The sequence below is a fragment of the Ochotona curzoniae genome, unplaced genomic scaffold, assembly GCF_017591425.1.
Source record: "Ochotona curzoniae isolate NIBS_2020 unplaced genomic scaffold, NIBS_Ocur_1.0 contig_1014, whole genome shotgun sequence".
Classification (NCBI taxonomy): domain Eukaryota; kingdom Metazoa; phylum Chordata; class Mammalia; order Lagomorpha; family Ochotonidae; genus Ochotona; species Ochotona curzoniae.
In genome coordinates this window covers 47,902,494-47,923,023 of record NW_024464920.1, presented here as the reverse complement: position 1 = coordinate 47,923,023, position 20,530 = coordinate 47,902,494, and the positions used below count along the sequence as shown (strand labels likewise).

Below are 20,530 nucleotides of genomic sequence, written 5' to 3'. Positions count from 1 at the left end.
GCAAAAGATGTTTGCTGTTCTGCCTTCCAAATACATGAAAAATGAGTAAATAAAACATGCACAATGGCTATCGGGAAATTCCTACTCACCTTTCATCTCCATGTCTCTGGCTGCAGAAGGAAATGCTAAGATTAAGAAATCACTTCACCTTCCGGGCGTGGATGAGGCCATAGCGACAGTCTAGCTCAGCAATACAGAAAAACGGCTGTGCCTCGATCGAGAAGGGCCCAATCAGATCGCTCAGACACTCCACTGGCGGCCGAGCCCTTCGCCCCGGTGACTCACAGTGTGACCCGGGCAGCTGGGAGGCTTTCCGAGGAGCTGCGGGACTGACTCACACGCTGCCCCTCAAACCCATGAGCCCCAGGGTGCTCTCTGGTTCTGAGATTCTGAGAAGCGCCACCTTGAATCACCCAGAAAGTGGGTGGGCAGTGGCAGTGGCAGGTGGGCAGGCTGGACTGGGCCAACAGGAACTGGCTTTTCTCTGGAAGTCTCTGTTCCCAAGCCACACACGGAGCTGCAGCCTCAGCTGACAGGGCGCTGTGGCTGTGTGGCTGCGGACAGGTGCTGTGTGGGCCCTCCCCCCGGCCCTGACTCCCTGACAGGTAGAACCTGGGGTTACTGTGGGTGGGGCAGGGTGAGGGAGTGACTCCCCAGGCCGTCCAAGCTGGCTTGTTCTTGCAGCTACTGGTGCCAGGTTCCTCTACGCCCTCCTCCACGTGGGTGGTCAGGTGACTACTGCTGCTGTCAGCTGAGCTGGTGGGGCAAGGCCGTTCTAATGAGCAAGCCATCCTTCCCCGACCTTCCACTGTAGCTCTGGGAAGGGCAGCACGCTCCCTGGTACCCCACCAACCATGTGCTGTCTCTCGGGGTTACCAACCTCAGAAGGGGGTGAGGGTTCCGCCAGCTGTTTTCATGAGGCACCATGTGTGGGCCAGAACCAAACCATTTGTTTCATGGCATTCAGGGTGACTGCCCCTATAGCTGGCGGTGGGCAGCCTGAAGCACTTGACGTGGGGAACTTTGACGGGCTGCGGCATGCCCTGTCACCAGGCTCCTCACCAGTGCCAGGGGCTCACTCTGCCTGCTCTGAGCGCCCGTGGTTTCCACATCACCAGTGGCATCTCTGCCCAGGTTCTCACCTGCCTGCTCCCTCCCTCCCATGCTGCCCACGGCTATCCTGCCCCCTCCTCTTCCCTCAGTTTCTCTGTTGCCCCTCAGCCCCAGCCCCCCGCAGGAGCTGCTGCCTGCCACACACCCTCTTCCTCCCCCCAGTGCCCACTGCTGAGGGAACATACAGATCAAAGAATCCTAGAACCGAAGCTGCAAGGGACACGACTTCCACTAACGAACAGTTACCTGTGACCCTGAAACTCTTATCCTCACCGGGAGGTGCTTGGGTGCTGGCCCCATGCCTCCTTCCACGCCCACCACATGCTCCCAGCCCTCTCTCCCTAACACATGCACCTGCACATGGGTAAGACATACACACATCTGCACATATGCACACGTACATTCCAGCATGCCCTCTATGTGGCCACGTTTCCTGCCAGGTCCCACCAGGTGGAAACCAGGACAAGATTCTAGTGTGGGTAGAGAAAGAGGGAGCCTGGGGGGTCAGTCCTTCCCACAGGCCAGAGGAGAGATCACTCAGCCAGCTCCTCGCCCAGGGTCATATTCTGTTCCCTTACAGTGGCCTTGTCTATGTGCCACGGTAAGACATGTTCAAGGCAATCAGGAGGGAAGCACATTCGGGTCTGCCAGGGCTCTCTCCGACTGCTGAGCCCGTCCTCAGGCACGGCTTCTCATACCCTGTAGAGGCCAGGATGTTGCATTCTCTGCAGCTGGGCCAACGCACACAGCCCAGCAAGCTGCAGAGAGCTGCAGAAATCCCAGGCGCCTACAGCGTCTCCGGTCTGCTCCTGTCCATGAAGGCAGCAGGACGGCCCAGGAGGCGCTCCTTTCAGGGGGTGCAAGTCCCAGCGGGGCCTGGCCTTCCTCGCCTCTCCTTCTGCCCTGGCCCTGCCTGTATCCAGTTCAGGCTTGCTTTTGTGCACCTGTGGTATCACTGGGTCAGCTGCATCCTGGTTCTCAATGCAGCCGCGTGCACCATCTCGGAGGGAGGGAGGCAGGAGAGCTACTCTGACAACTCTGCAGGCACGTGGGCCCTGGCAGGTGTGATAGGATGCACCCTGCCGACACACCCAACTCCGTCCTGCGGAGTTGGGTCAGACATTGGCTGTGGCTCTGCTTCACTGCTCTGCCAGGCCAAGAAGGAAGCGGCATGAGCTCAAGGATGGGAGAAAGTTCCAGTTCATTGCCTTGCCCCCAATCCCACCCGGACACCCCCAGTGTCTCTGCACAGTGTGGCTGTGGTTCTCGGCCCGAGGTCCTTGTCTTACCAATTCATCCACCAAGCCAACTGCCAATAAGTTACTATTACAGGCCGGTGCACACCTGAACGCGCATGTGCACACCTCAGTGCCCATACGTGGAGGTGGTCACAAGGCCTGGTTTCCTCCCCCATCTTGTCCGCTCTCTTGCAGGCTCCCCTCCCCCCCACCACCGGCAGGTTCATCGCGTCATGGGTGCCACGTAGTTGGCAGGAAAGAGGCCCAGCTTGCTGTGCAGGCGGCCAGTCCACCAGGCCGGGTTGGAGCTATCCAGCACCTCCAGCACCTCTCCGCTGCGGAAGCCCAGCTCGTCGTCCTCCAGGGCCTCGAAATCATACAGCGCCCGGGCCCAGCGCACACGCTGTGGGGGTAGAAACACAGACAGGTGGTTCTGTTGTGTGCCAGCTGGCTGGGCCCTGCTCTGCTCTCCTCAGCCCCATGCCCCCTGGGGTCTACCCTTGCTGCTTCACAGGACCAGAGTAACCGCCCCCAGGGAGGAGGTTGGGGGGTGCTCGCCCGGATCCCAGCACTGGAACTGGAGCCCAGAAACAGAACAGGGTAGGGCCCGGCTGTCAGACTAAGAGGGCTCCCGGCACTGCTAGGTGGACCCCAGGACCCCTTATGCCCCTCCTCCCCGCCCTGAGCTTCCCGTGTTAGTGTGAGCTCTGTGCAAATGGACGCCCCTCTTTGCCTCTCTCGCCCCCTCCATGTCCGGGGAGCGCAGGCAGGGAGAGTCTGCTTACCCCCACTGCCTGGAGCTGCACAGGGTCTGTGTGTCTCCGATGCATGAGGGCTGGATTCATGTCACCACCAACACCCATGCCACAGTGTCCATCATTAATGTCCAGGCTGGCCCCTCGGCGATCCTGAAATAGGTGCAGTGGATGACCAGTTACCCCCCTGGCAAGGCACTTCTCAGGGGAAGAGAGGAGTACAGAGCCTCACTTGGGTGCACAGCTGGCTGGAATGCTGGGAATCCTTGCAAGCGGTGATGCAGAGCCCCAATGGGGACAGAGCCCTAACATCCTGAAGGCACAGGGGAAGGCCGATTCACAGGTTCAACCCAGGAAGATTCGTCGGGCACCTGCCAGGGGTCTTACACCCCACACCCGGGAGACCGGAGGGCAGCCTAGAGACTGTGGGGCAAGGTACGCTAGCAGGCAGCACAGCACGTGATGCCTGCGCACAGTGGGGGCCCGGAAGTTTGAAAATGCACACCATGAAAAGTCTGTGCCCTCATAGAGCTGAGAAGAGAGCACCCTCAATGTCGCGGAGTTTCCAATTAAAAGCAAGGAGGGAATACATGTTACAGGGGAGGAGGGTGAGGGAGCAGACAGGAGACTGCCTGAGTTGGCCTGGGTAAAACAAGGAAGGCTTCCTGGTTGAAGGACAGGTCGTAGGAATAGGAGGTGGGCACTGTGGTACATCCAGCTAAGCCAGGGGTTGGGATCCCCAAATCCTCTATCAGAGTTCTACTTTGAATCCTGGTTCCTTGATGCATCCTCTACAGCTTTCTGTCACTACGCCTGGGAAGGTAGCACATGCTGGTCCTAACCCCACCCCACTTGGACCCCTTGCCACTCCCAGACCCAGGCTTGAGGTGCAAGTTCTTGGCAGCAGCCTGGCCCAACTCCAGCTGTCGTAGGCATTTAGACAGATGGAAAATCTCGGTCATGCTTTCCAATTAGTTAATTAATTAATTGTTTAAAATGTATGCAAAAAAAAAAATCAAGGAGTGGGACTGGTCAGGGCAGGTGATTCCCAGCTCAGGTGGAGGGAATGGCACAGTAGCACGAAGGTGGGAGAGGGGACCTATGGACTTCAGGGCCTCTGCTGACAGGTGTTCGTCTGGCGTGGCAAGGCAGGGAGCTGCAGGCCGGGCTGGGCCTGACGTGCTCCACTAAGGAACTTAGCAGCGATGCTATCTGGCTGTTGTGTGGTTCAATAAGCCGCTTGAAATCCCGTCTGGAATAAGCTGGGTGAGGAACAAACCAGCACGGCCCTGTGGCCATGTGGCCTGCAGGAATTAATCCTGCTCCTGCTGGTGGCTGGGGTGGGATACTGGGACCTGAGGAGATAGGATTGTGCCATGACTATGTTCTCAGGATGTTGTATGTGTGCACGCATGTGTGTGTACCGCATGTGTGGACATGTGCACATGTTCGAGCAGGGAGCCGTTCAGTGGATGGAGCTATCTTTCCTGAGAAAGACATGTGGGCCACGGGCAGGGACTGGGGGTCTTTGCTATGATCTCTGGGACCCGACATGGCGGGACCAGGTGCAAGGAAGGGCTGGGGACTCCTGCCCAACTCTCTGTTCCATGTATCTTAGAGATACCTGGTGCAAGGGATGGTGCGGCAGGTACCGCTGGAGTGGCTGCGGCTGCTGCTGCAGCGGCAGTTGGGGGAATGGCGAGGGCGCAGTGGGCGGGTGGTCGGACAGCTTCCGGTTCACCGAAGGACGGACCTCTTCTCCCGCAGTCCCGCTGAGGTGGGGACTTCCCTGGGGCCTCCGGTCCAGGCTGTTGCCCCGGCGACCCTGCCAAGGAGAAGACACATGCAGCTCTAGCCTCCCAGTGCTGCCCCGCCCTGCCCCGCCGGCCAGCTGGTCGCCTTGCTGGGCTATCCCTGAAGTGGCTCCTGCTGTCTCCAGTTGTCCCCCCACCACCCCGCATCATTTGGGGGGTTTACAATGAACATTTCTCACGTGCCTGTTCATGCCCAGTGGTCTGATTTTTCTTGGTGATATCAGCCCCTCTTGGCACATGTCGCCACACAGCTGGACGCCCTGCCCTCCAGATGAGCTCAGCCACTGACTTGGCAAGGTTCTGACCCATCCTTTAGCCCCTGGAGCTGCAGGCCCAAACAATACCACCAGGCAGCACCATGGAAACCAGACCTGTGGCTGGGCTGAGGGAACGGGCGCGCCCTCTTCTGCAGCCGCATGAATCAGAATTACTGTGGTTATTTTTATTTAACAGTTATCCCCGGCCCCAGGCAAGGCATGTGTTAGGACTGTCCTAAGCACTTTATAAATACTAACTCATTTGATGAAGCTTTAATGCAATTTCATCTTGTCGCTCTTCTTGGAAGGCACATCCTGGCAAGTTCATTTCTCTGCCCTTTTCCGGGTTCAGTAACTCACCAGCTCTGGGGTTCCCCCCCTTGCTTCCCTCTCTGAAGGTGGGTGTGCACTGCTGGGAACACCCCTCCCTCCTCGGATACCAGCACACCAAAGGCGTGGGTTCTATGGGGTTTCCCAAAGCATGCATCTCTCTGCCTTTCCCGCAACCTGGCCGGCTGGGTGGTGCTGCCGCCTGTCCAGACCTGCCTCTCACCAGCGTACCAGGTGCTCTGAACAGTTGTTTATAAATTGTGCAAGTAAATGTACTTAGTGGAGGCCAGTTTGTGCCTGTATGGACCAGCTGGCGAGGGGCAGGGGTGGGACAATGCTGTCCCCTATGTCCTCTGGCCGAATCCCCACAGCATTGCTTCTGTTTTGGAAAACAAAAAGCAACCTGGCACTCAGATTTCTCATCTTGACTAGTTACTGAGTCCATGGACTGCAGTTCCAGCCGGTGCATTTTTTTAAGCACACGTGATTCCAGGCCGGCTATTCTGCAGTGCCCATCTCCCCACCCCAGCACAGGGCTCCAGCAGGGGTCGCCAGCCTGTTCTCCAGCTTTCTGGTCTTTTACCCGCCCCCAGCCTCCCTCCTCAGGGCAATGCTGTGGTTGAGCTGCTAGCCACAAGGTATGTGGCTAAACCAGCACCCACAATAAGAACTAATGCTGACAGACCCTCTCTTACCTTCATGGCTGTGCCAGGAGTACCATGCCTGCCCCATGTCATGCGGCAGGGAACTGAAGGCCAGGGAACTGAAGCCCCATGGGAGGAGGGGCCAAGCTGTTGCTGACATGGACATCTGACCTCAGAGCCATTCCACCTTCCAGAATACTCAGAGGACCAGCCCCCCTCTGCCGCCTCAGGTGCCTGAGCTTGGCGACTCAGCCAGGAGCCAGGACCTGATGGGGTCCCGCAGCGCACCTGATCCTCTCTGGGCCTGTCCCTCAGGAAGATCTGCTTCTGCTTGGAGATGGATGTTGTCCTGTAGTAGTCCACCAGCTTATTGAGGGATGGGAACTTCTCGGTCCATAGGAAGTAGTTGCCCTTGTTGTCACGCATGACCTTGAAGTGCTGCACGTCCTCCTCATGCCTGGAGAGCAAGGCAGACCCTAGTGGTGCACTAGCCAGTGACCTTGGCTTTGCACCCCAGGGCGCTTGCATCCACCCATGGTGGACACTGTGACTGCCCTGTGGAGGGGAAGGGGAGGGCTGGGCAAGCTCCTCTGGGGAAGAGAACACTCAGGGCACAGGTGCCAGAGGGGATCTGCACCTCAGCACAGGGCAATGAGACAGCTAAAATCTGTCTTGGTTATCGCAGTCAAGCTTTTACCAGGGACATTGTTCCAAGTGCCTTACAAACTAAAAGATCCACGTTTACTTGCAACATGGCAACATTCAAATTTTGTCCTGTGCTGGGACCCCTCCGTCAAGGGCTTTGAAGGCTTTTGCTAGCTCTGTGCTATCACCAGCTGCTTTGAACTGCCTCCTGTGAGCCCATCAGCGAGCATGTGAGTGAGCGAGCACTGGCAGGTAAGATGCTCCTCCAAGAACCTGTCGTCTGTTCTCGATGTAATGAGGAGATCTCTTGATCTTGCTTTGCATAAATCAGGTTACAGAATATTTTGAGCTTCTGCCAGGAAGTAGCCTACGGAATTGCTGAGTTTCATTGGAAAAGACCTTGGAGATTGTTTTTATTCATTACTTGAGGTTCAGAGAGATGCAGGGGCCTTGGTCAAGGTCACCAAGGACTTGACAGAGCTGAGCAAGATTTTGCATGCACACACACACACTCCAGGACAAAGGTACACACACACACACACACACGCAATTGATGTGAAAGGCAGAATTACAGAGACAGAGTGGGGCAAGGGACTGGATCTAAGGTAGAGCAGCCAGGACTTGAACCAGCGCTCATATGGGATGCTGGCATCACTGGCAGTGTCTTGATCTGATGGGCCACCACACTAGTCCTGATTCCAGTCTAGTAGGCATCCCGCTCTGCACTCACAAATGCTGGGGTACATGTGGGTCAGAGGTAGAGAGAGGTTGGATTTTATCTATCTGGAAAGAGACACCCAACTTTACTTTCCACTGGAGCCTCACTCCATTGCCAGGCCTTTCTGCTTTGACTGTTTTTCCATAGGAGACACAACTCCACTTAAAAAGACACCAGTAGTAACGCATGCAACAAGAATGGGAAGGGTTTGGGAAGTGGAGTTACCTCTGAAGGCTGGAGGATGAACTTGGGGTGTCTGTGATCAGAGAGGAGCAGGAATTCTGAACTTCAGGGTCTCTCTGCTGGGGTGCAGTGGCCACTCCATGGGCCAGCCCTGCCCCTGGTTCTGGCTGCTCCCAGAGCCTGCTCCTCTGCAGGACCACATGGTTCAATTCACTGTCGTTACTTCTCACCTCCAGATGAGTGGGAGGAAGGTGAAATCCTCCTGCAATCTAAGTATTTATCCACTGCCACTTAGGCAAAGGACTCCGCTTAAGACCTCAGCCCTTCAGGTTCCCTGAGTTGGCAGGTGGACAGCAGAATGGCCTTGGATCATCTGTTTGGACCTTGGATTCAAGGCATGCAAGAGGGAGGCAGAAGCTTAGCACCGTGGTCGCTTCTCCAGCCACAGTGAGCTCTTCCCTGCTGCCACCCACCCCGTGATGCGAAGCAGAGGAGAAAAGAAATCAGAACCAGGTTGCTCTGTGGCAGTTTGTACATTTCTGCACCGGGTTTCATGACGTTTGGGGTAGTGCTCACCACAAGATGCTACATCGCCTCAAGACTAGAAAAGGCGTCAGCAGAAGTCAAGGTTGACCCTGGATAGTTCACTTTCAACAAGGAAATACAAACTATAATTCCTAGTTCAATGAGTTGGAGTCATGGTCATGTAAACCAAAGCCACTGGGCACAGTGGGGAAAGCTGCCACCTACGATGCTGGCATCACCAACTGGTGCCTGTTCCAGTCCTGGTGGCTTGAATTCCCTGCTAATGCACCTAGGACAACAGTGGAATATGGCCCGCATGCTTGGGCACCTGCACCCACAGGAGAGACCCAAATGAAGCTCTTGATTCCTGGTTTTGGTCTGGCCCAGCTCTGGCTGTTGTGGCCATTTGGAGAGTGAACCTGCCAAAGAAAAAAAATCTTTCTCTGGCACTCTACTTTTCAAAATAAATAAAATCAGCCTTAAAAAGGAGGGGATGGGTCATCTCAAGATGTCCTCCAGTCTAACAAATTATTTGGTTGTAATCGGGGCCCTTAGGGAATAGGGCTGATTTGTAAGATTTATTCACAGAGCCAAATGTCACTGGGATCTAACACATTTAAAATCTGTGCTGCATCAGTATTGGCTGAGCTAAAGCTGACTATGGCCCAATGAGCAACAACGAAAGTCTTGGTTAAGGACTGGTTGGTTCAGCAAGAGCACAGGACAAGCACTGGGAAGGTACCTGTGTCCGCCAGGGCTGGCCAGCCAGCAAGACTGCAAGGGGAATGGGAAGATACATGCATTTAGTTGCAAAAAGTTTTGTAAAAGTCTCTGTCTCTTTCCCCTAATACACATTTTCCATGAACTTTTGGAAGATATCCGCATTGGTGGATTTCAGATATCTTTGCACCAAAATAAAATGTCTTTTGATTTTTGTGAAGTCTATTTATTGGAAAGGCAAAACAACAGGGAGAGAGGGAAAAGGGCAGAGGAGAGGAGAGGGGAGGAAAGGGGTGAAGAGAGAAGAAAGAATTCACTCCCTAAATGCCCGCAACAGCCTAGGCTGGACCAGGCTGAAACCAGGAGCCAAGAACTGCATCAGAGTCCTCCTGTGCAGGTGTAGCATCATTGGGCCATCCCCGGCATGGCGACAGAAAACGGAGGGAGAACTTGAGCCCAGGACTGGGACACGGGGATGTGGACATTCCAAACTGGGGCTTAACCCCTCTGCCCCACAAATCGTCTTTTGACTCCATTCTCCACAGGCTTTTTGATTAACTATTGTTTCTAAACATTGAAGTGGCCACAGTTTGTTCCCTAAGATTGGATTTCCATACTCAGAGCTCTTCAAGACCCATTGAGCAGTGTAGACCAGGACTTCCTGCCCGTGACCTTGACGGCAGGATTTGTTGCACGGTTGCCATGACGGCTCCTAATCTACTCTCAGCAGTTTCTCGTACTTTCACATGTGGTCACCAAATCTGATTATGTGACTTGCAATCCCTGTAGGCTGACCACGTGCAGTGTGGTCAGACCTGGGGCTCCCGTGTGTGGGGCTGTGTCATGTCATGTCTGGGGCCTGCACTGAGTCACTTCCTTCTGGGGGCCACCCAGGAGTGACATGTTGGCACTGCCAGGCTCTGCCAGCCAGCCTCAGCCCTGCTCTCAGTTTTGCCACCTGAGGTGCTATGTGCAGTCGGCCTTTCTCTGCTCCCAAGGTGTTTCAGTGTGTTCACGGGAAGATGACATTAGAAGGTAAGTCCAGGGGTTGCCGGAATGGGGCAGTGGATTAAGCTGCTGCCTACGAAACCAGCTTCCTGCATTGGAGCTATGGCTTGAGTCCTGCCTGCTCAGTTGCTCATCTAGCTTTCTGCTAATGCCTGGGAAAGCCAAGGAAGATGGCCTGAGTGCTTGAATTCCTGCTCCCCTATCTCGACCATGGGAGACCCGGGATGGTGCTCCTGGTTCCTGGCTTCAGCCTGGCCCAGCTGTGGCCACTGGGGAGCAAACCAGTGGGCAGAAAAAAATATATCTCTCCCCATCTCTCTGTTTCAAAATAAATGAATGAATCTTAAACACATGAGTTTAGTGCAAAACTGTTTCGAATGCATGTGTAGTTTTTCACTGTTAGGCATTTCCGTGAGCTTCTCAGAGGCCCCTCGCAGAGGCAACCTCTAGCAATGACTGAATTTCTGCCTTTGTTTGCACACATTTAAGCAAAAGGTGAAGAGCTGAACCCCTGGTGGGTGTGCGATGTCTCCTTCCCTCCCCTGCTCCTGACACACACTCCTGAGGATTGCATGGGTGCAAGGTGCTGTTCAAGGCATGAAGAAGCAGCAGATCAAAGTTCTGCTCCTTGCAGGCAACTGGGCTGGCAGGTGGGCAGGTGTTGTGTGCCCAAGTTCCGGGCAGGAAACGAGAAAGTGTCACCCGCCTGCCACCAGGCCCCTGATGGCTGCTGGATCACACGATGAGGCTGCCCTGTGGCTTCAGCAGGCTGAGCAGGGTCAGGACAACGGGATGTGGGCTGGGAGGGAGGGGGACTAATACCTGACAGAGATGGAGAAGTCCCCTGGGGAGCTCTGACTGGCACGGATGATGAAGAAACCGACTTCCTTGCCCATGAGCAAGTTCTCCGCCTGGTGTCGCGAGAGGCCCTCATGAAACCACCTGTAGGCGTGAGACAGTGTGGGAGGATGTCAGTGAGACACCCCCAGTGACCCAGAGGGGCAGAGGCTGAGGTCTCTGCAGCACGGAGGGACTCAAGGGACACCAGGCGTCCAGAACCGAGGAGGCAGCCACCCAAGCGCCCCGACCACCACTGACTGCTGCGTGAGGCCAGGAAACAACTGCAGGGCCTGCGTGCTGCCTCCCTGGTTGAGCGCTCGGTAGCCTGGGGATGCCTCCTTGGCCTATAGCACCAGTGGTTTTTGCCCTGCGTGCAGGGCAGAGGGCACCCAGCACCCCTTGTGCACACACTACAGAGAAAGGGGGACTGATAAGGCCACAGAGCAGTTGCCCAGCCATCTCCTGGGTTCTGCCCAGAAATGCCACCTCTACTGTGGAAAAGAGGGAAGAGGTGGCAGCCCTGGTGAGTGCGGTGTGGCTGCAGGTGCATGTGTGTGCATGTGTGTGTGAGGTCAAGACACAGCAAGCACAGTGTGGTGGCTGCAGCCGCAGGGCAGAAGGCATAGCAATGGTGAAGGAGTGTTGTGCTAGAAGGTTACTCCACTCTCCCTTCGAGACAGATGCTTCGTGTTAGGCTCCCTGGTGAGCTGTTCCTCAGGCCTTCTAGACCTGGGGAACTTGAGAAAGGTGTTTGTTACTCCCAGCTCAAGGCTGCAGGGGAAGCTAGCTGCGGTGTGAGGGGCTGCCAGCCTGTAGGGGGTGCTGAAGAGGCTGCCAAATCCCCATTGCACCCCACAGGGCTGAGGGAGCGCGGAGGGAGGGGATGGGATGAGGGCTGGGGTACAGCCAGCAGTAAAGAAAACCCTTCCTGACATCCCTGGGAGTTCCAGGGAGAATGGGGCGGGGGGAGCAGAAGCGGGAAGGGATCTGAAATGGAGAGTTTTGGCTTTTGTGGGTTGGTGGTTTGCTTGGTAAGAATGGAGAATCGCAACAATTGTTAAGCAGGAAGAGCTGAGGTGAAGGCGCAGGACAAGTGTATGTGTCGCAGCAGCTCCATCCGTCAGGGTTGAAGGAGGAGGCATGTGGGGGCAGGTGGGGCTGGCACGGGGCAGGGGGCTCTCTCCTGGTGACTTCCATTGTCTCAGGGATGGGAAGGGGCTGGAGATTTGAGGCCAGAATAGTTAGGAAGATGGCTGAGCAGCAACAACGGCCCAGTCAAAGTCAAGGGGGTCATTCCACCAGCCCAGAGGTCAGCCCGGGGTTACCGGGAGCTCTGTGGCAGACCCTCGCCCCATCCACCGCACCATTCTGGTTTTCTAGCACACCTTTGCTCTCGGGCCACAGGACCGGCTGTGACACAAGATTAGATTTCTATCTAACCCTTGTGGTCAGCGTTCAGACAAAGGATACCACCATCTCAATTTCTCGTTTCCTCTTTTCATGAAGGCAATTTCCTCTTTTTCCTACTTCTCTCCCTGGGGTGAACAGGCCAGCACAGCCCACACAGCCACCTGACTGGCCTCGGGACCCTAGTGCTAGCCAACAGCGCCCCCGCTTGGGAATTCCTGGAAACCCCGAGACTGAAGTCCTTACGGCAGCTAGCTGTTCCACTGATTTTGTTCAAAACTTAACACAGGTGACGCACGTACCTAAAGTGGGATCCCACGGGAAGCGAAATGAGATGCAAATCTCCCTCCCACCCTGGCCTTGGTGAAGGGAGGGCCGTTCTCGGCGGCACCTGGGGTATGCGGGGGCAGCTCCAGCACCTGCTGGAAGAGCAAGGGGCGTGTGCGTGGGCAGCCCTTCTCCACGCAGCGCGCACACAGGGGAGACTCACTCCGGAAACTGGATGTCGATGAAGTTCTTGGGCACGTAGCCTTCCTGGCTCCCCAGCTCTGCCTTGAGCCACTCCTCCTGGTTGCTCAGGATCTGGGGAATGGGGGTACAGAACACACACTGTGATGAGAATCCCGAGGCAGCCAGAGAAGGGGGGTGGGGAAGGCTCAGAGAACACCCTCAGAGTCAGAGGAGAAGCTCAAAGGGACCACCGAGTGGCCCTTGGAAGTCCCCTGGAGCCCCATGGCGGCAGCGGCGGGTTTGTTTTGGAGTTTCGTTTCTCTGGACCTGGAGTTATTTCTGTCACCTTGGGCCACCCTCTGGTGTCATCACCTGGCAGCTCCCAGGGACTTCCTTGAAACCCTCACTCTGTTTCGGAAATGTCTTTGTCTGGGGCCTTAAGCTCCTGTAAGTTCCTCATCAAGTCAGAGGATGGGAAGAGAAACAATGGCTCCATGTTGCTTCTTTTCCCTTCTAGGAAGTAAAAAAAACCTTTAAAAAATGTAACTTTGGGGGCCAACAGCAGACACCATTGCATAGTAAGCTAAGCTTCCATCTGTGGCTCCAGCATCCCATATGGGTGCTGGTTCATGTCCTGGCTGCTCCACTTCCGATCCAGATCCCTGCTTATGGCCTGGGAAAGCAGTGGAGGATGGTCCAAAGCCTTGGGACCCTGTGCCCACACGGGAGACCCAGAAGAGGCTCCTGGCTCCTGGCTTCTAGCTTTGGCTCAGCTCAGCTCCAGCAGTTGCGGTCACTTCGGGAGTGAACCAGTGGTTGAAAGATCTTTCTCTCTGTGTTGCTCTTTCTCTCTGTAATTCTGCCTTTCCAATAAAAATAAAATTCTTAATTTTTTGAAAACTTTTTTTTATTTTTTAACTACACAGATAAAAACTTAAATATCCACCTTGGTATTCTATTCAGTTTGTTTCACAAAATGTTCTTTGGGGCAAAATTTAGGATCCCTGAAATACCTGTCCTATATCAGCTCGCAGAGCCAGTCCTAGCAAAACTGAAAGTTGTGTCTCCTTACTCCCCGGCCCACGCTGACTGGCAGGCGGGGTCTGCTGTCTCCGTTGAGAACATATCTAAAGTACGTGACAGCGGTCATTGGAGGTGAAGACAATGGGCCTGAAGTGGAAAATCCCTCACTGGTACCACTGAGTTAGCCACCCCTCCTTGGCGCTCTCTACCCTGAACATTGAGAAATTCTAAATCTTGGTGATGGCTTAAGCCATTTTCAGTTTCTGCTTCTTGTAGCTGGGAATGTCATCCCTGTAGGAAATCCCAGGATAAAGAAGACAGCAGAAGTCGGTTGGGAGAGACTGGAGCGGAGGCTGCTTGCCCAGGCCATGCAGCAGGTCCCTCGGGACAGGCCGTGAGGAGGGGAGCAGTGCCTCCTGGGAATGCGAGGCCTCAGGGTGGCTGGGGCTGACATTGGCGGTAGGGGAGAACTGGAGCACAGGGCCCGTGTGCTGGGCGACACAGGGTTTTACCCCGAAACATGTGGGCAGCCATTAAGGGGTGCTCAGCAGTGAGATTACATAAAGCAGCAAAGGAGAGGGAGAGCTGTGTTAGAGGGCATGGAGAAAGACGGGGCGGAGAGAAACTGCCTGAGCCCCAATGTGGCCCCCAGGCCAGAGGTGACAGGGCCGGGCTACACAGAGAGGCGAGGGTGTGTGCCACGTTTAGGCAGGCTGACAGTTCTGGTTCTCGGGAGCCAAGTGGGGAGGGCATTCTGGAATGACTCCGGTTTCCAGCTGAGAGACTGAGTGGGTGGGGATGACATCACTGAGCTAGAAGATACAGCAGCAGGAGCAGGGTCAGGAGCCACCCGTAGACTCTGGCTGGTGTGCCCATGAACTTGAGTTCTCCACGGGGGAAACGATGTCAGGGAACTGCTGGGGGTGCTTGGACGCAGGTCAGGGCCAGGGAGCAGAGACTGAGAACGGGGCGAGGGTTGGTGTCAGGAGGTCCCCGTAGGCTTCCTCCTCCTGGAGAAAGGGCTGGGAGGAGAACCGTGGAGAGCTGGAACCCCGTGACAGCCATCACTGCCGAGGCCGAGGAGAGCATGAAGGTCAGCTCGCCCACCACGAGGGCCGGCCAACCAGCCTGTGGAAAACAGGGGTACGGATCCCCCCGTGAAGATGGGATGAGCCCTGCAGAAAGTGTCTGCAGTGGAAAATGTGCCTCTGTCTATAGCCTGGTCCAAGGGAGGACACGGGAGGACATGGAAGGTTTGTGAGTCCCATGGAAGGTTTGTGAGAGCCTTCTACGTGTGTGGTTTTGAACGCAATCGGTATTTGGGTAGAAATAAAAGCGTGCCCCATGTCTGAGCTCGAGTATTACCGAGGACAGAAAACATCAGAGTCTCTGACATCAAATGCGACTGTTGGTGTCCCCAAGGACATGTGGGGATGCGTGCACTGAGATGGGGGATGGGCCAGGGAGGGGGTGGGGACAGAGAATCTAGGTCAGAAAGAAAACAGGGAACTTTTGAGGCAGCCTGGCATCCACATAGAGGGGTAAAGATGGAGTTGCCGGAGCCATCACTCACTCCCACCTTTATGGTTCTGGAATCTGGCCAGGGTAGTGAATGTCAAGTACAGAGACTGAAGAGGAGAAGGAAGGACGGGGCCGCTTGGAAATCGGCTGACACTGGGGGCTTGGTTCTTTGGCCTGAACGCAGATGTAATTCTAGTTATCACAGCTCTTACTCTCCTCACAACCTCTTCCAGAGCCTGAGAGATTATCCTGCGAGGCGCCAGGCCATTTCTCTCTGCCACCTGCAGCTCAGTCCGCCTGAGAGGATGTTTCCCAGGGAGGTGAATGTATAGGCTTTATGATGTGTGGAAGGCAAGGTAATTTTGAAAAAAAAAAAACTTTTTTTCATTTTCTGCCATGAGAAGTATCTTGAGTGGGTGAGGGGGAGGGAGGTGGTTGGGTTTCTTCTGCCCCGTTGAGGGCCCCGAGCCCTGTAACTTCCTGTTCTCATTTCTCAATGTCTCCTGGGTCCCCAGCTGCTCATTGTGCAAACCCCAGCAAGGAGCTCAGCCAAAACCCATGAAGTTTTTCACCCTTGAGTTTACTGTATCTTACTTCTTATCTTGTTCCCTAAGGGAACAATTTTCTGGGTTACATGACCCGAGTGTACATTAGACGTGGGAGAGCAAGAGCCAAAGGAGGGCTGGATGAATTTTAAAATTGGATGAAATTATAGCTCTTAGAGGCTCAGCAGAAACCTGAAGCATTGAAGAGCTCATTAGGTTGGATTAGTGTGTGCTGCTTTGAGGGGCTGTTGTAGCGGGAAGAAATGGGGTCACATTGGACTTCCTACAGAAGCAGGTGGAAGGGCAGTGGGTCAAGAGACATTGGTCAAAGCTGTCGGCCTATTCCGATGGCCAATTCCAGTGTAATTCCGGGGTTGCGCGTAGCTGCAGGGACATGAGTAATCGGGTTCTTGACAGAAGATGGGGATCCAACTGCCGGCAGGCATTCCCTGCTTATCTTTCACTGGCTACTCCATGCGGATCAGCACCTACCGAGTGCCTGCTGTTGGCATGTGAGTGCTGGGAATATAGAGGAACATAAATGGGGTTGTGGGGCGGGTTCTGTGGACCCTCTCATGAGACACTGGGGTTTTTGGCACTGGAGGTTACACAGGAGACAGCATGCCAGAGAGTTGCCGGGGCAGCTGAGCGCTGCCTCTGAGACAAATCTTGGAGGTCTTAAGTGGTGTCACCTTTCCTGGAAGGAAGCAGGGGCAGCCATCGCAGGACCAGCAAGCCCAGTCTGGCTTTTGCTTCACTGCACAGCTGCCTGATGCAGCATTTGAAAAGGGGCAGAGGCTGGCTTTCTGATGGAATTCTAAATGAGAAATGCCATCTAGCGATTCAAGGAACACACGCCGTGCACCTGTCAGGGCTGTGGCTTGTGTGGGATGCTGGGAGACACAAAGGGTGAGTCGGCACAGCTCTGCTCTTGGGGCGTTCACGTCCACGCCTTCATCAGGTCCCAGGAGGCTGGTGTGCCTCAGAGCTGGACCCTGAGAGCTGTGGCAAGCACAGCCAAAAACACACACAAGAGTAAGGGCGGCGACAGGAGGTGGGTGCAGGGTTGGGGGGTGTGAGACCACAGAAGCACAGCTTTCCCGTACGTCGCTGTCATGTGAGGCCAGGTTGTAAGTGCCTTGAAATGCAATGTGTGGTCAGACGCAGGGAGGAGCTGGGGCGGTAAGTGGTGGAGGGTTTCATGGCGAAGGTGGTCAAGTGTGTACTTTAGTTTTATGTTCAGTGAGGGGTCGGGGAACCTGGGACAGGACAGCGTGTTACAGTGGGACAGAGGAGCACTACAAACACAAAGATGCCCGTATGTTTGTGTGTGTGTGTGTGTGTGTGTCCGGAAGGGTGCATATGCACATGTGTGTAGTACACGCATGTGTGTACCTATGTGCATGTGGACGTGCACACACTATGAGGGTCTTTGTGTGGATTTGCCTGTGTGCATGATAAGATTAGAGGGTGGGTTGAGGTCGGAAGGTTCAGATTTCAATCAGCTCGTAATGGGGAAGCATTGAAGGCCTTTGAGGAACTGGTTTCAGATCCTTCCAGAAAAATCCTCTGGGATCCGTATGTGTAATGATTGGAGGAAGAGACAGGAGGCCATGAAGGGCTGCGGTGGCCATAGCAGTCAATGCTGCCGCTGCCGTGACAGCCACTCACTAGGTGTCTGCTTGGGTTGGGGTCCTGCAAGCTGGCCTCTCCCGCCGCAGAGAGAGGAATGCCCAGGTGGAACAAGGGGGACAGGCCTTGGGTTTGAACACAGACCAGTCTGACCACCCCAAAGTTCCTGCCCTTCCCCCTGTGACACAGTTCTTCCCAGGAAACAAGGAATTGCCCAAACGATGTCATGAAAGGCAGACATTCTGAGCTTAGGCGTCAGACATAGCTTCCCCAGATCCTGGCAGGGTCACCTTCCAGCCATGTGATCTTGGACACCTGGCTGAGCCCTTTAGCTACAATTCCATATTTCTAACATGGAGGACAGGGCAGTGTCCACCTTGCAGGTCTGCTGAGCAGAGGGTGCAAGGTCTGCCTCCATCCTGTCTGGGCACATGTTGCTACGGATCATCACGATTTGGCATGTGAGGCACTGGTGAGGGCTGAAGCTGCTGGCTTGGTGCCAGGAGATCCTGGGAGTGCCTGGGGGTGGTAGTTGAGTGATTCTGGAATCGTTGGGTTAGGGGTTGCAGGCAGCTGGCAGTGTGGGTCAAGGGGTTCTAGAGAGAAGTTGGAGCTGGAGCTGCAGGCTGGGGCTCAGAGGTGAGAACAGAAGTAGAGAGTGGGGGAGATGGCTCCGAGAGAGCAGGGAAGGGCAGACAGTCCAGGGCGGAGTCTGCAGCAAGATCACCTTTCAAGGAGGACTGTGGCCCTGCAGCAAGAAGGAGGCAGGCTGTCACATGATGCAGGCAACAGATGGGGAGGGGCTGTCATATTAGTGCTTGGGCAAAGAGGCAGATTCCAGGGTGTGGTGAAATGAACGGGGAGAGGAAGTGGCAGGAGCCCAGGGAAGGGACTCTTTCCTAATACAGGGGACAGAAATGAGGAGCGGGGTCAGGAAACAGAGCCAGCCCCCTTTCACTCTCTTGGGAAACAGGGAAAACCTCAGTGGGAGACAAAGTTCTGTTGCAAACAGGAGATGAGGCTGGGAACTAGACAGGCTCCTCTTGGGTCCCAAGGCCTCAGAGAGGAGGGAATATCTCACCCCCATAGTAAGCCCCTCTGTGACCTAAGCAAGGTCACTTGCTTGGACTAGAGCTCTGCCAGGATCCTTAGCTGTACCAGCTGCTGCCAGCCACACTTCCAGATCTCACCTGTCAGGTGCTACGACAAGGCAGCCTAGGGATGGTGTCCAATGTCCAAACCCCAGAAGAAGCCAGTCTGCCCAGCTGGCCCTCCACAGATGCTTTCCAAGCTGCCTGTTCGCACAGCGACAAGGTTTTTGAGTAGCAGGTGTCTCTCTCAATGGTGTGACAATGGTAGCCTCCATGCCACTAGGTATCTGAGAAGGCCCAGCTGGGCTGCTGAGGATAGTGGGTCTGCATGGAGGCCAGGCCAAGGCCCCGGCACCACATCTTCCCAAGGAATGTGTGTGTGTGTGTGTGGCCTGAAAGGTGGACCTGGTCCCAGGCCACTTCAGCGCAGTAAGTGGCCATTATGGCTCAAGTGTGGCTGGAGACAAGCTCTCAGAAGCCCTAAGTGTGGCCAAGTGCACCTGACCTCTGTGGGGCTCACCCCACAGCCCACAGTCCTCTTGGCCCCCCCATCTCTCTACCTGGCCAGTTCTCCCATAGTCCAGACAGGTTTAAAAGACCAGTTTACTTTGGCACAAAAACTTTCAAAATTCACCTGCTGCTTTTTTATCACACAAACACATTCCCCGGGGCCTAGCTGAGCCGCTCTCCTTGGGCTGAGCCTGTGCTCAGCTTGTCTTTGTTCTTCCTTCTCCCGCTAAGCTTTAGGCTGCAGATGCTCCTGGCAGGGCCACATGACTGCACATCCCACTGCCTCCCACAAAAGGTGAAACCCACCCTGCCCTGTCACTCCATGATTCAGCCAAGAGCATCTGCAACTGCCCTGGGATGGGCGTGGATGCCTCTCCCTGACCCCTGGAACCCCAGGCACAACCTGGACAGTAGCTTTTGCTGACTCCATGTTTGCACTTGCTGGCATGTACACACACAACTCAAATTGGAGGTAAGCTTATCCCTTCAGAGGGAACCGTGGCCCTTCAGAGACCAAGCAGGGACAGCCACCCTGCCTTGGCAGGGGAACCAAAACTGCCTGCTGCCCGCCTACAGCCACACAGCACCCACCTTGAGGATGTCTCCTGTGTGAAAACTCAGCTCATCCTCCCCCGAGGCAGTGAAATCGAACTTGGCGACAGCTTCCATGTTACGACCACGATGATGACGGTGTGAGGCTGCAAGAGAAATCGCGAGGTCATTGTTGCCATTCTGCTAAGGGGGGAGGGTCCCTGAGCAGATGGCGTTGCCTGGCAGCCTCGGCGGCTGGCAGGATCCACCAAGCCCTGGGGGCTACTGGGCAGGACTGCGTGCAGCAGGGGAGAGCTGGTGCCGGCCAGCAGGCCGAGCAGCTGGAGCCAAGGGTTGAGGTGCCTCCGAGGCCCCAGGTGTGGGGAGCAGGCCTGTCACAGCCTGGCCCTCTCCTTTCAGCTCCCTGTGTCTGTCCGGGCCTGTCACCGTGTCTGGGGCATCTCTGCTTCCTTCTGATAAGGACGAGAGGCGGGCTGTCATCCGCAACTGGGGCCCTCCTGGGGCCGGACGCCTGTTCTGTGAGCATCCCATCCCCAGGCAGCAGCTATATTTAACCAGGCGGTGTTAATGACACAGATGCCATTTGCTCTTTTATATCTGAATCAGTTAAGGGGGCAGCTGCTGATCAGGGAGCAGCGTGCCGGCCTCCTGCCAGGCGTGAGTGTAGACAGCATTTTGGTCCTGGAGGAGGCAGCCCCTGTGGGCCGGGCGGCATTCTCTTCTTACGCCGTAAATCAAGTGCATCTTGGAAACTGTCTTTTCATGGTCTTTCTGAATTGAGTTAAAATATTAGCCTCTCCAAAGATGGGCACTAGGTAGGGCAAAGACAAGTCCCCTACCCAGGACAAGAAGTAGAAATGCTACTCTTTTCTTGGCAGACAAACAGCAGGTCATAGGAACAGTGGCAAGCAGCTGGTCTCAGTTTCCTCATCTGTGAAATGGACAGCTATGATAGTTCATGAATCAGGTTGGGACATGAAACTATAAAGGAGAGGTCAAGTTCCCAGTG

The 20,530-nt window shown here is 55.2% G+C and overlaps 1 protein-coding gene across 2 annotated transcripts in view; it reads right to left on the bottom strand.

Annotated features, from left to right (window-relative positions):
• Nucleotides 1-2,297: 2,297 nt before the first annotated feature.
• The window catches only part of GRAP2 (GRB2 related adaptor protein 2), a 62,135-nt gene continuing 43,902 nt past the window's right edge, over nt 2,298-20,530 (bottom strand). For both annotated transcript variants that reach the window (XM_040986394.1, XM_040986402.1), the window contains exons 2-8: nt 19,561-19,667; nt 12,688-12,779; nt 10,773-10,892; nt 6,440-6,608; nt 4,731-4,931; nt 3,137-3,259; nt 2,298-2,754 (exon numbers count right to left, since the gene is read on the bottom strand). In XM_040986394.1, the coding sequence (XP_040842328.1) occupies nt 2,575-2,754; nt 3,137-3,259; nt 4,731-4,931; nt 6,440-6,608; nt 10,773-10,892; nt 12,688-12,779; nt 19,561-19,638 (963 nt within the window). In that variant the 5' untranslated portion in view covers nt 19,639-19,667 and the 3' untranslated portion in view covers nt 2,298-2,574. The remainder of the gene's footprint in view (nt 2,755-3,136; nt 3,260-4,730; nt 4,932-6,439; nt 6,609-10,772; nt 10,893-12,687; nt 12,780-19,560; nt 19,668-20,530) is intronic.